Here is a 13,658-nt window from a genome sequence, read left to right on the forward strand (position 1 = left end):
AAATAAACTTTAAAAGCTGCCTTTACTTACCCTCTCCAGCAACTCTCCTACTCCTTTCCCTTGCAGGCCAAGAGCACTCACCAGAAGCAGCAGTGGCTGCTGAAGCTCTGACCTCACAGTCCTCTTCCTTAGGGCCCACAACCAGTCACTCACACAAAGTTTTTCTTCTTCTCACACCCACCAGTCACCTCGCTGACCAGTCTGTCTCTCTCACACACACCCCCCCCCACCAGTCACCTCGCTGACCAGTCTCTCACACACACACCCCCCACCAGTCACCTCGCTGACCAGTCTCTCACACACACACACCAGTCACCTCGCTGACCAGTCTCTGCCTCTCACACACACACACCCACCAGTCACCTCGCTGACCAGTCCCTGTCTCTCTCACACACACACTCCCACCAGTCACCTCGCTGACCAGTCCCTGTCTCTCTCACACACACACTCCCACCAGTCACCTCGCTGACCAGTCCCTGTCTCTCTCACACACACTCCCCAACCAGTCACCTCGCTGACCAGTCCCTGTCTCTTTCACACACACACACCCACCCACCAGTCACCTCGCTGACCAGTCCCTGTCTCTCTCACACACACACACCCACCAGTCACCTCGCTGACCAGTCCCTGTCTCTCTCACACACACACCCCCCACCAGTCACCTCGCTGACCAGTCTCTGTCTCTCTCACACACACACACACCCCCACCAGTCACCTCGCTGACCAGTCTCTGTCTCTCTCACACACACACACCCCCACCAGTCCCCTCCCAGGCCTGAACATCCAGGCGGTAGAACCTCGAGAAGATGTGAATGGAGGACCATGTCGCCGCCCTACAGATCTCGGCGGGTGACAGCATCTTGGTTTCTGCCCAGGCTTTGGTGGAATGGGCCTTGACTTGTAGAGATGGAGGCTTGCCTGCCTCTACGTAGGCCGCCTTGATTACTTCTTTGATCCAGCGGGCTATGAATGCTCGTGAGGCCGCTTCCCCTTGTTTCTTCCCACTGTGAAGGGCGAATAGGTGGCCCGTCTTTCGTACGGATTCCGATCTTTCCAGGTATCGGATTAGGAGTCTGCCGACGTTAGGATGGCGAAGGAGGTGTGAGTCTTCTGAATCCTTATGCTCGTCTGGAGATGGCAGCGAGATGGTTTGGTTTAGGTGGAAATGAGAAACGACCTTTGGAAGGAAGGAGGGGACAGTGCGTAGCTGTACTGATCCCGGAGTGAATCTGAGGAATGGTTCCCGACAGGATAGTGCTTGAAGTTCGGAGATGCAACGGGCTGAACATATTGCCACTACGAATGCAGTCTTCAAGGTCAGGAGCCATAGTGACAGACCGCGTGAAGGTCTAAAAGAAGCTCCCACTAGGAAGTCAAGTACTAGATTGAGATTCCATAGGGGTACTGGCCACTTTAGTGGTGGTTGGATTTGTTTGACCCCTCTCAGGAAGCGGGAGACATCTGGATGGGAAGATAGACTGATGCCGTCCACTTTGGCTTTGAAGCAGGCCAGCGCGGCCAGTTGAACCTTGATGGAGTTGAGAGACAACCCCTTCGTCAAGCCATCCTGTAGAAATTCCAGGATCATGGGAATTTTGACTGTCTGCGGAAGGATGTCACGGTCTTCACACCCGGCTTCGAATATTCTCCATATTCGTAAGTAAGTTAAAGATGTGGAAAACTTGCATGCTCAGAGCAAGATGTCAATCACTGCCCCCGAGTACCCGCACTTCTTCAGGTGAGTCCTCTCGATGGCCAGACCATAAGCGAGAATCAAGTTGGGTCTTCGTGGAGGATCGGTGCTTGCTGGAGCAGGTCCCTGTGTGGAGTAAGACACAGAGGGTTCCCCTCCAGAAGTCTTGGCATGTCTGCTTACCACGGCCTTCTTGGCCAGTCCGGGGCCACTAGAAGTACTAGCCCCCTGTGGTGTTCTATCTTGCGGATGATCCCGCCCAGTAGTGACCATGGTGGAAAGGCATACAGCAAGTCTTCCTGTGGCCAGGTCTGGACGAGGGCCACAGGAATCCCCTGGGATTGTGATTCTTGTCTGCGGCTGAAGAACTTGGGGACTTGGGCGCTGGACTGGGTTGCCAGAAGATCCATGGCTGGAGTTCCCCAGCGGTCTGTTATTAACTGGAAGGCTGTGGTTCACAGCCTCCACTCCCCTGGGTCTAGACTTTCCCTGCTGAGGTAATCCGCAGCGACGTTGTCTTTTCCCGTGATGTGGGTGGCCGAGATCCCTTGTAGGTTTGCTTCCGCCCATGCCATTAAGAGGTCTATTTCCAGGGACACCTGTTGGCTTCTGGTTCCTCCCCGACGATTGATGTAGGCCACTGTTGTAGCACTGTCCGACATAACTCTGACAGATTCGCCCTGGAGTCTGTGACTGAATCGTAGGCAGGGTAGTCTGACTGCCCGGGCTTCCAGATGGTTGATGTTCCATCCCAACTCTTCCTTTTCCCATTGTCCCTGGGCCGTCAGTTCCTGACAGTGGGCTCCCCACCCTCGTAGGCTCGCATCCGTGATGAGCCCGACCCAGGTCGGTGGGGATAGCCTTACTCCCTTGCTCAGGTGGTCTTCTTGTAGCCACCATAGGAGCTGGATCCGTTCCTCCACCGGTAACTGGAGGCGGACGGTGTAGTCCTGGGACATCGGGTTCCATCGTGACAGTAGGGAATGTTGTAGTGGTTGCATGTGGGCCCTTGCCCATGGTACGACTTCTAGGGTTCATGTCATGAGTCCGAGGACTTGGAGGTAGTCCCATACAGTGGGGCAAGCACTGTTCAACAATTTTCTCAACTGGTCCATCAATTTTCTTCTCCTTGTAGGGGGAAAAATGACCTTGTCCTGTTGGGTGTCGAACTGAACTCCCAGATATTCCAGAGATTGGGAGGGCTGCAAACAGCTCTTGGTTGCGTTGACGACCCATCTGAGGTTCTCCAGGAGATTCTTGACTCTGGTGGTCGTCTGATGACTTTCCTCTGGAGATTATGCCCTGATCAGCCAATCATCCAGATACGGGTGAACGAGAATTCCTTCTTTTCTCAGTGTCGTCGCCACTACGACCATGATTTTGGTGAAGTCCGAGGGGCTATAGCTAACCCGAAGGGTAGCGCTCGGAACTGGTAATGATGGTCCAGTATCGTGAAGCGTAGGAAGCACTGATGATCATGATGGACCGGGATGTGCAGATAGGCTTCTGACAGGTCCTTATGACAGAGTGTAGGGTTTCTATGCGGAAGTGTGGTACCCTCAGGTAGCGGTTGACCGACTTGAGGTCCAGGATGGGCCGGTACGTTCCCTCTTTCTTGGGGACGATAAAATAGATGGAATAGTGTCCAGTATTTCATTGGTGCGTGGACACTGGTGTTATAGCCTTTAAGGCGAGCAATCTGGTTAGTGTGGATTCCACTGCCGTCCTCTTGGAGGGGGAGTGGCAAGGAGATTTCACAAATTTGTCTGGAGGGATGCTGTGGAAGTCCAGAAAGTATCCCTCTTAAATGATGGTTAGGACCCACTTGTCCGACGTTATCTCGACCCATCTTTGGTAGAATAGGGCAAGCCTGCCCCCTATGGCTTCTTCTTGTGGATGGGTCTGTTGAATCTCATTGTGGGGTGCGGCTGGGGCCTGGACCTGAGCCGGCTCCCCTTTTGTTTTGTTTGTTCTGAAAGGACTGGCCCCTACCTGCGGGGCGAGATACTTGGTATGTATTCTTGTATGGTCTGAAGCTCTGTGATCCTCTGTCCCTGGGTTTTCGGGGAGAGGGGCGTTGGCTTCTCTTATCTTGTCCTCCGGTAACCGCAGTATTGGGGATCTGCCCCATTTGTCGGCTAACTTCTCCAGTTCGCTTCCGAACAGGAGGGTTCCTTTAAACAGCATTCTCGTGAGTTTCGTTTTGGAAGTCGCATCGGCTGGCCAGCTTCGGAGCCACAGTTATCTTCTGGCTGTCACAATGGATGAGACGCCCCTGGCTGAAGTGCGCACCAGGTCGGAAGTCGCATCCATGAGGAAGGATATTGCTGGTTCTAATGTTTCGACGGGCGTGGTGGTGTTCCTGCCATTGACAAGCATGCGCGTGTCATCACGGCACAGCAGGCAGCAATCTGTAGTGTCACAGCTGCTGCATCAAATGTCTGTTTAAGGATGGATTCCTGACGTCTGTCTTGGGCATCCTTGAGTGCCGCTCCTCCTTCAACTGGAATGGTAGTGCGCTTTGTGACAGCACAGACTATGGCGTCCACTTTGGAAAACACCAGGAGTTCTTTGGCTGAGGGTTCCAGTGGATACAGGGCTTCTAGGGCTCATCCTCCCTTGAAACTGGTCTCTGGAGTGTTCCATTCCAGGTCGATCAGTTGCTGTACGGCTTGCAGCAATGGGAAATGGCGCGAGGCCTGACGGAGCCCGACCAGAAGAGGGTTCGTCTTTGGCTCCGCTGTGGCGCTTGTGCCTGGGATGGCCAACTCCTTCAGGCTCAGGGACACAAGGTCTGGTAGTTCATCTTTGGAGAAGAAACGCATCATGGTTCGGTATGGTTCTGTTCCTGGAGGAATTTTCCCTTCCTCCAGGGAGTCTTGGTCTTCTTATGAGATGTCCGTGTCCCTTAAGGTTAGGCTTTTGTCCAGGGGAGGCATGTCTCTGGGAGGCCGAGAAGGGCCTGGGAGGTTTGGGTCCTCTAATGGAGGCTGAGGCTGTTACCTGTGGTGCCAATTGTGCGTGGACGAAGGTTTGCAGATCTTTAAAGGTTCCTGGGTCTATATTGAACCCAGCAGCATTCCCCAAGGGCCCCATCTGGAGGGCCGAGCTGGGGATAGAGAGGTCCGGGGTACTATCAGTGGATCCGGATTCCTGTACTGGCTGGGGGGGCCCTTGCCCTAGTTCTCCCAGATCTGTCTCACACTGTAGGCACAGGGCCGTAGCCTCTTCATGCTGCGCAGCTCTTATGTGGCAAGCTGGGCAGAGGGCTTGTGCTTTGGCTTTCTTGGCCGGTGGTGCCATGGTCTGTGCGCGTAGGGGCGCTCAAACCCAGTCTGTGCGTTTATATGTGCGCGCCGGGAGGCTTAGATATGCGCTCCAGGTGTGCGTGCAGGCCGGTCTGTGCGCTTATGGGGATGCGCGCAGCTGCACTTGTGTGCCCGGCGCTGTTGAGCGTGGCACTGTGGGTCCGGCACCTATGCGCGTGCCGCTGTGCGCACAAGTATGTTATGCGCCCGGCTCCCAAACTGCTAAGGAGATCGAGAAATACTGAAGAACAGAGCTTCCTGCAGGGGTGTATGTAGTGCTGACTCAGATTGAAATCTGACTCAGTCTCCAACTGCCAGAAGGAGCACACTATACCCATTGGTCCTGAGTCCATCTGCTACACTCTAGGAAATATGCATTTATAACAGACTTTACATGAAAAAGAACAAAACACAGTTTTCTGAGATAAAAATATCACTTACAAAATGTATATTTACATGCACTGCTGAGGTGCCAACCAGAAAACCCTGCAAAAAAGCAAGAAATACTTGGAACATATGGTATTAGGCCTACTGTAATGCATCCTGGGCATGACCCTCAGAGCACCACTCAGCTTTCATAAACAGGCTTGTTGCTGTTTAATACTATACAAATTACACCAGGCCTAAAATAGTAATAAACACCCTATTAGGAAAACAGAACAATTCAAGCTGCTATAGATCCCTACATGGCAACTACACACTAATGGCATAACTCACTCCAGTCACACATGCAAAACACAGATAGACCCTGAAAACAGAATAAAGAGACCATACAATATAAATAGAAGTGTACAGACAAAAACTGAACTGGAAACCACAAGCCAGTAACTAAAATTTATCAAATTGCTGTAAATATCAAATGCGATAGAAAAAGCGTGTTTTATGTAATTTCCTACTTTTATCAATGTGTGCTACATTAGCGCTTTGCATAGGTATTAACGCACCTAGAGCTAAAATGCTTTCCTAAACAGAAAGGTCTTCAGCTGCTTCCTCCATGTTAGTGTGCATGGCATAATACGCAGATCTTCAGGTAAGGTGACTTGGGAAAAGCCAATTTATCCCTGGGAGTAAACAAGAAACTGCACTTTGCACTTGTGACCCGGCCTGGCCACTGTCAGGAGCCAGGATGCTGGGCTCGATGGACTCAGCATGGTTGGCGCTTCTGTTCTCATAGCTACTTTTAAAAGTGAGCCGTTTCTGTTCCTCTCTCACTTTGATAAAACTAACGACTACATGCCTCGGAGTGTCAAAGACAGCTCGCTGAGGCTCTGGGTTAAGCGACAAAGTCTCTCACCTTATAGCGACCGGCTCCGCTCTGCCAGAACCCTCGGGGAACATCTCATGCTTCTGCTGCTAAAACATATGGAAGAGTAAAATATGCGCAAACTAAATATTCTTTGGCAAACAATATTTCAAAATTGTATAGCTCGCCTATTTAAAAAAAATTATATAATCAATTAGTCTACATATGTTAAGCTAAGCCACAATACTAAACTAAGAATCTCGTGCATCTCCCTAACCACGTCAAGTAAATAAACCGCGCAGGCGCAAAACACCGGCCCACGCGGGTCACGTGACCAGAAACGAGCGGCGCAATATGGTCCATCTCACTCTTGAGTTTCACCATTCTTCTCAAAAACAAAACAACCCCACATCCAACCGACGGGGTCGATAGTGTTACCTGGGGCAGTGGGGGGAATAAATAAACAATGGACTCCAGAATCCGCTCAGGTTACTTGTAAGCAACAAAACCGTAAGAATAAGTGCAGAAAACCCCAAATCCCTCTAGCCAACCAGCGCCTTGTTTACGTCCCAAACGAGGCACTTCCTCAAACGCATGCGTAAAGCTGTTCTTTTTTTAAAACAAGCTTTATTAGATAATAGAAGTACTTAAGTCTCAAAGTATAGTGCTCTTTGTTATGTTAGAAGGTATAAATAAGACTTTGTGTTTGTATTTGCCCATTCCAGACCTTCGCAGCTAGCCAGCCCTCAAATGAGAATTTATAGCCAAAAAATATAACATTGAGTTAATTTCTGGAACCGGTCCTTTTCTCAGGTGAGGCGTGGCGTCATCGTCATGTGATGCGGGTCAGAGGGAGGTAGAGGGAGAGCGAATACGCGTCAGCCTGTAGCGTGACGTGGAGTGCGTGAGGTGTTGGATTGGCTGTGGGGAACGGAAGCGCGTGGAGCTGGAGGTGGGGTGGGTGCATGGTGGGAGCAGGCTCCGCTCCTGCGGGTCCGGTCGGGAGCTGCGGAGCCTCATCGCTGGCCTTAGCTTGTTTTTGTTGTTTGTGCTCTAGGAGAGCGCCGCGGAGGTAGGATGCAGAACGTTATCAACACGATGAAGGGGAAGGCGCTGGAGGTGGCCGAGTACCTGACTCCTGTGCTGAAAGTAAGTGGATGTTATCTCCCATTCTCTTCTCGCTGTTCCTGCGGTGCACCTCAAGTTCCCTATCTCCTCACCTCCATTTTCTTATGCTGTCTGTCGTCCTCTTCTCCCCCAGTCGCCCTCCCTTCCCCGTTGTCTGTTCTAGGGTTTAAAAAAAATCTGGTCTCCCACCAGGAGTGGAACTCAAGATTTGCTGATACACCCTGCCATGAACAGGCAGGTCCAGAAACTTCAGATCACTGTGGATATCTGAATACTTTAGTATTAGGAATATCTAGATACTGATGGCTGCTCTTGTCTATCACTTCCACATTGTTGTTTGCCATCCTAACCCAGTTAATCTCCAAGCTCTACCAACAAAAACTGAACGGGGCTGAGAGGACTCTGTTGCCATCCTTCACTATATGCTATGTCTAAAGGTTGCAGAGTAAATTCATACTCTGAACCACTCACTGGATGGTGACTCTTAACCCACCTGTACTTAATGATTCCACCACTGCCACCAGAAAAGGTCTGGCATGTAGTGCCTTAGAGCTGTCCCTATCACCCACTCAAGGTACACTCTGTGGACATTTGGGCTCCTACCAAGCAATGCCCATACCTGCCTGCAACTGGGTATTCCCTTACACTGACAGCCTTCCACCTGCCAACTGGGTCCCCACTTTGCCCTAGGCAATTGCCTTTTCCTCTGGTACTTTCTAGGGACAGTGAGGCCCACACAACCTAAGGGTGATACCTAAAGACTTGATACAGTGCCTGGGGAGGTTCAAATCAGGCTGTCCTCATAAGGATGTGAAAAACTGGGTCAGGGTCTTGACATAGAACTGGTTCCTCTGAATTTTCAGCCAAGAGTGAAATATCTGGCAAATTCTGAGCTAGGTCAATCTGGAGCTGATACTGTACAACCAAAGCACCATCTTCCTGATCAGTACTAATACAGAATATTTTAACATTACACCACCTTGTTGAAACTGGGGAAGTATGCACTCCAAGCCTCTTTTTGGGATATGGCAGGTTAATCTGTTTAGTTCAACTACCAGAAACTGAAGAGTATAGCAGAAATTAGACTGCCACCTGCCTGCCAGTTCAAGAATTGCAAGAGAAACAAGGTCTTACTAAGAAAACAAAAGGGTCAATGTGCAACACAAAAAAAAATCCCGAGGCACTAAGATCCCAGTTTTGCCATATCCCCCATTCCTTATCATGCTCCTCATTCCCCTTTGCACTGTCCCAATATCTGCTCTCACTCTTTGTCCCACTGTGCATGCCACCTTCCCATATCTGCTTACACTGTGTCCCTCTGCACCATACTTGCTCACTCTTTCTATTCCTCTCTGCATGCCCCCTATACTTTCTCATGCTCCCTGACCCCCCTCTGCACCCATCACACACCAAGATCCCTCTTGTTCTCTATCTCCATATCTTATTACACTAGAGTCAGTGTATGCTAATTCTCATGCATATTCATTATGGATATCCTGAAAACCTGACTGGTGAGGTGTGACACCAGGACAGGGTTGGGAAACACTGCCTTATTAGTTCGTTTTTTTTTTTTTCTTTCTGTATTCCTCAGTAGCACTGCCTGCTCCCTGCACCCCCCCCCCCCTCCCCCGGTAACTCTATATAACAGCTCATGCTGTTCTCTGCATCCGCATATCTCACTATACTCTATTTTTATATCGCCATATTTCTTACATTCCCTGGCTCTTTTTGTATCCCTCCATATAACATATCATGGGGGTGCACCCTGTCCTCTTCATCTAAATGGCTTCAGCACTCCCCTTACTCCCGTGCATGCTTTATTCTTCCCTCTGTGCCTTGTTTTTCTCTTTATCTTTACGAACTGGTAGGATATTAGATTTTGGTTTCTGAGAGCCAGTATTCAAAGAAAGCTGAATTCTTGACCTCAGTATCTAGATTTTTGGGATGAAACTTCACATAACTCTAGGTGCCTAAATTTAAGACAGTGCTTAAGGGTCCTAACTTAGTTCCCCAATCTCTCTGCCCTTTGCCCTGCCCACTTCTTAGGTGCCTAAATTTAGGGACTCAACTGTAGGCAATTTTCAAAGAGACCAATTTAGACACCTACATTTTTTTGAAAGTTAACCCCAGTGTGTTACTAGATGCAAGGTCTACTTGAGGATGTGAGCTCAACTTGTCAGGTCCTGGACATACATAGCTTAGGTCCACTGCTATGTATGTCCAGAGGTCTTATGAGAAGACACAAGAGTCCACAAAATAATTTGCTAGTGGTTAAGCTCTTTTGGCATTCTCTTTCAGTACCTTGGCACAAGTGAAGGAAGGAGTTATGTATTTTTGCAAGGTTTTAAGTATTTGATGTATGAATCTTGGGTGCCAGCTGATGCCAGACTTAATGGTTAAGGTGGCTTTACTGGTCAGAGGACCCTTTTATCTCGTGTATAGGGAAAAGGTAGAATTTTTGCAAAACACTGGTTGGGCCTTTGTCAGTGAGTCCTTTCTTGCTAAAGAAAAATATTTATTGATCAAGATTTATTCTTTTTTTTTTTTTTTTTAAGAAGATACAATCCATTATGGAAGATTCTTTGTTTGATATAGCTAAGTTTAATTGCTGTGAATTGAACCTAGTCCAATGGCTAATAAGACTATTTGGTTTGTTCTTTTTGGCATGTAGTAGATCCTCTGTGAGCTCTTTGGGGCAGGGTTTTGTCCTGGCTGAACATTTTGTAAACTGCATTGAACTAAAAATGGAAAAGTGGTCTAATAATATAATATTGTTACACCTTTGTAATTTGCTATTAATTCACTTAGTCATATCATTTGACCTGGAGAAAACTGCTCATACAGAAGGAAACCATCAGAAATATACAACTTTAAAATATATTTATTTTTCCAAATAGGAGTCCAAGTTTAAAGAAACTGGAGTAATCACACCTGAAGAGGTGAGTAATCAAATAATGTCTGTGAATTTCTTTAGAGGCGTTATTAAAATGTTAGCTTTTCACTAAAGTTATTCATTACAAACTAAGGCCTAGATTCATCAAAAAGCTATAAATACAGCGAAAATAGCTCCTGCCATAAAAAAGGGGGCATGGTTAGGATAATTTCCCTGCTCCCGCATTGCACTGGTAATTTCCGCAGGCTGCGATAAACTTATGACACCAGCACAGTGGAAGGAGGGGGAGAGAGAGACTCCGTAGAGACCAATATGTAACGTAACTATTTATAACACAGTAAGAGGGGGGCACTTTAACTCTGTGTGGTTGGGGGCGGGGGGGAGCAGTTTTACATACACAGTCAGAAGTAGGAACAGAAAAGTTGAAATCTCTCCTCGAACAGCATGTGTGATCGGTTCCACAGGCACAACGCACAGAAAAAAGGTGTAGTTATTTCCAACATTAAAGCCCGCGTTGCTGTGCGATACTCTCTTGCATTTGACGTTCGGAGCCACTCATTACCGTTAACTCCTCCCACTTTCATAACTAGTGTGATATTTGCATATTATTTTTATTTTATTTATTTGTTGAGTTTTATATACCGTCATTCGGTGAAGCTATCACAACGGTTTACAAGATTCAAAAGGTATTTTCGAAACAGTTGTGAATTAAGGTATAACAGGATACATATTATAAACAAAAAGTTAATCTTTTTTTTATAGTCCAGAAAAAAATCATTTTTGAGTGAGAAGGGTTTGTTTGTTTGTGCTGGTTGGTGACAAGTTATTTCGTGGATTCGGTTGGTAGTTCTGTTGGGTGTTTGGATGTTGTGATGTTGATTGTCAATGTAGACTTTGTAAAACAGCCACGTTTTTAGATCTTTTTTGAAAGTTATGAGGTTAGGTTGGGTTCTCAAATCTTTTGGGAGGGAGTTCCATATTTTAGGGCAGGCGATGGAAAATGCTCTTTCTCTGGTTGTTGTCAAGTGAGCATCTCTGATGGGTGGGGGGGGGACGGACTGTTAAGTGGCCTGTGTCGTTTGAGCATAAGTTTCTTTGGGGATTCTGGGGGGGTTATGTTTAAACCAATTTGACCTTGATATTCATTGTTTAGTAATTTGTGTATGATGGTCATGGATTTGTGTTCGATTCGGGCTTCAATTGGAAGCTAGTGAGGTGAAATCAGTATAGGTGCTATGTGGTCATTCTTCTTTATTCCTGTCAGAATTCTGGCTGCTGAGTTTTGCAAAATTTGGAGAGGCTTGAGGTTGGAAGATGGTATTCCAATCAGTAGGGAGTTGCAGTAGTCGATTTTTGAGAATATGAGTAGCTGTAGTACAATTCTGAAGACATGAGGGTTAAGAAATGGTTTCAGATGTCTTAGGGTTAGTAGTTTTGATATCCTTCTTTGATTTTGTTTGATATATGGTTCTTGAATGAAAGTTCTTTGTCAATAATAATTCCTAGGTTTCTGGTTTGGGTGACAGGGAGTATTGGGTTCATTTGATTGTCGAGTATGAGTTGGGGTGGTGGTGTTGGATTGGGTTTTTTATCCATGAGGATTATTTCAGTTTTGTTGATTATGAGTTTCAGTGATGTTAGATGTTTAATTGAGACAAGTAGAGCAGATGGTTCTTTGTACGTTTCTTCAATTGAATTTTGGATGGGAATTAGAAGTTGAATGTCGTCAGCGTAGAGGAAATGGGTGATTCGACTAACTTTTAGTAGTTGGCAAATGGGAAGAAGGTATATGTTAAATAGAGTGGCCGATAATGCTGATCCTTGGGGAACTCCTGTGTTGAGGCTAATCTTTTTGGATGGGTTGTTGTTGTTGTTGTTAATTGATACTTGGTAGGTTCTGTCGGATAGATAGGATGAGATCCATTGTAAGGTGGAGTTAGTTAAATTGATTTCAGTCAGTCGTTCTAGGAGTATATTGTGGTTTACTGTGTCGAAGGCTGCTGAGAGGTCAAGGAGAATGAGTAGGTATTTTTGCCTTTGTCGAATCCTCTTAGTATCGTGTCATTCAAAGAGAGTAGGAGAGTTTCTGTGCTTAGGTTCTTTCTGAATCCATATTGGGTTGATGATAGGATGTTTGTTTCAAGATAATCAACAAGTTGGGGAGTGTATGACTTTTTCGATGATCTTGGCTATGAAAGATGGCTTGTGTCACTCAGTCATGCTGCCATGTCTCCGGCCACCAGTTCCCTGATATGCTCTGTCTGCAAAGCCCTGTCACACTTATACAGGTGCACATGCACAGTCACACACAAGCTGTTCTAGATCAGACTACCTGAGCAACGCCAGGCAGTTTTTTGCTAGTGATAATGCGCATTTATAAGCCACCACATCTCACCCACCAGAATTAACTGAACCTCAGAGTACAGGCTGAGATGGGTGGGCACAATTTTTAATTTGGTGTTGGATGGGGGGTGGGGGGAGCACTTTCTCCTGCTGTAAGACACCTTTGTGAGGGACCGGGGGGGGGGGGGCTTTTTCCAACAGCCTTATGTTGGGTAGGAGTGGGGGAAGAAGTGTTTTAGATACAGAAGCCATTTCATTTGAAGGAAGTGGGGGAGCTTCCTTGTTTGCTGGCCCTTTCACTTTGGAGCGGTTAGCATGGGGAATTCTGAGTTTAGTGTGGCAGCGTTTTCATGCTGTCTTCTAATGTGGCCATTTTAACACGGCCATGTTCTTCCTTATGTTGGTGTCCTACATCCTGGATTAGTATATAAGATTCCTAGATCTTGCTAATGCTTAATCTACAGCACATCTTCATAACCAGAGATAATTAATGCCATTGTAGAATATGTGTATATTCTATTAATAGTTTCAATAAGATTATTCACACCTCATATAAGAGCATAAATAATAATAAAGGAGCCCTTATCAGCAAAGGCCATGTTTAAAATGGCAGCTAAAATGGTTTATAGTGATTAAAGTTACTGTAAGTATAGCTCAGTTTAAAACACATACCTCAGGCTTTTGGGTTTATGTTGGATTGCTAATTTTATGATGCTGTATTTTATGTATTGTGATTTTTTTTTTTTTTTTTTTTATAACTTTCTATTTAGATTTTTCCAAACAAATGACAGAAAAAAGGACATAGAAGCAATTAACCATATTGCAGTGAGGTACATGGCAAAAGAGAGTATAGGGGGAGCAAACGATTAAAGGACAGTAAAAGTGGAAATAAAAAGAAATAACCCCAAGTGACACCGGAAATTAGCTTAAGTATCATTCAAAAAATCAAGATATGGCCCCCAAATAGTGATTATAGAATATTGGCGTTAGCCGGTTAACATAGTCAGCTAACTCAACTCCTCCTAGTTATGTCCTCTGAACACTCCTAAT

At 46.7% G+C, this 13,658-nt stretch overlaps 2 protein-coding genes across 10 annotated transcripts in view; one reads left to right on the forward strand and one right to left on the reverse strand.

Moving 5' to 3' along the window:
• Nucleotides 1-7,044, reverse strand: part of SLC35A5 (solute carrier family 35 member A5) — a 64,501-nt gene extending 57,457 nt beyond the window's left edge. Inside the window, exons 1-2 of one of the 8 annotated variants that reach the window (XM_029603424.1) lie at nt 6,972-7,044; nt 6,296-6,351 (exon numbers count right to left, since the gene is read on the reverse strand). The gene's annotated coding sequence lies outside the window, so the exon portion shown is untranslated. Of the gene's footprint in view, nt 1-5,945; nt 6,184-6,295; nt 6,555-6,612; nt 6,632-6,682; nt 6,921-6,971 lie in introns of those variants that run through there. The other 7 variants (XM_029603425.1, XM_029603422.1, XM_029603423.1 and 4 more) reach the window with 7 other exon arrangements.
• The window catches only part of ATG3 (autophagy related 3), a 70,705-nt gene continuing 64,085 nt past the window's right edge, over nt 7,039-13,658 (forward strand). The window contains exons 1-3 of one of the 2 annotated variants that reach the window (XM_029603431.1): nt 7,039-7,057; nt 7,302-7,393; nt 10,270-10,311. In XM_029603431.1, the coding sequence (XP_029459291.1) occupies nt 7,322-7,393; nt 10,270-10,311 (114 nt within the window). In that variant the 5' untranslated portion in view covers nt 7,039-7,057; nt 7,302-7,321. Of the gene's footprint in view, nt 7,058-7,149; nt 7,197-7,301; nt 7,394-10,269; nt 10,312-13,658 lie in introns of those variants that run through there. The other variant, XM_029603430.1, reaches the window with a different exon arrangement.

This window comes from Rhinatrema bivittatum, chromosome 5, assembly GCF_901001135.1.
Source record: "Rhinatrema bivittatum chromosome 5, aRhiBiv1.1, whole genome shotgun sequence".
NCBI lineage: Eukaryota > Metazoa > Chordata > Amphibia > Gymnophiona > Rhinatrematidae > Rhinatrema > Rhinatrema bivittatum.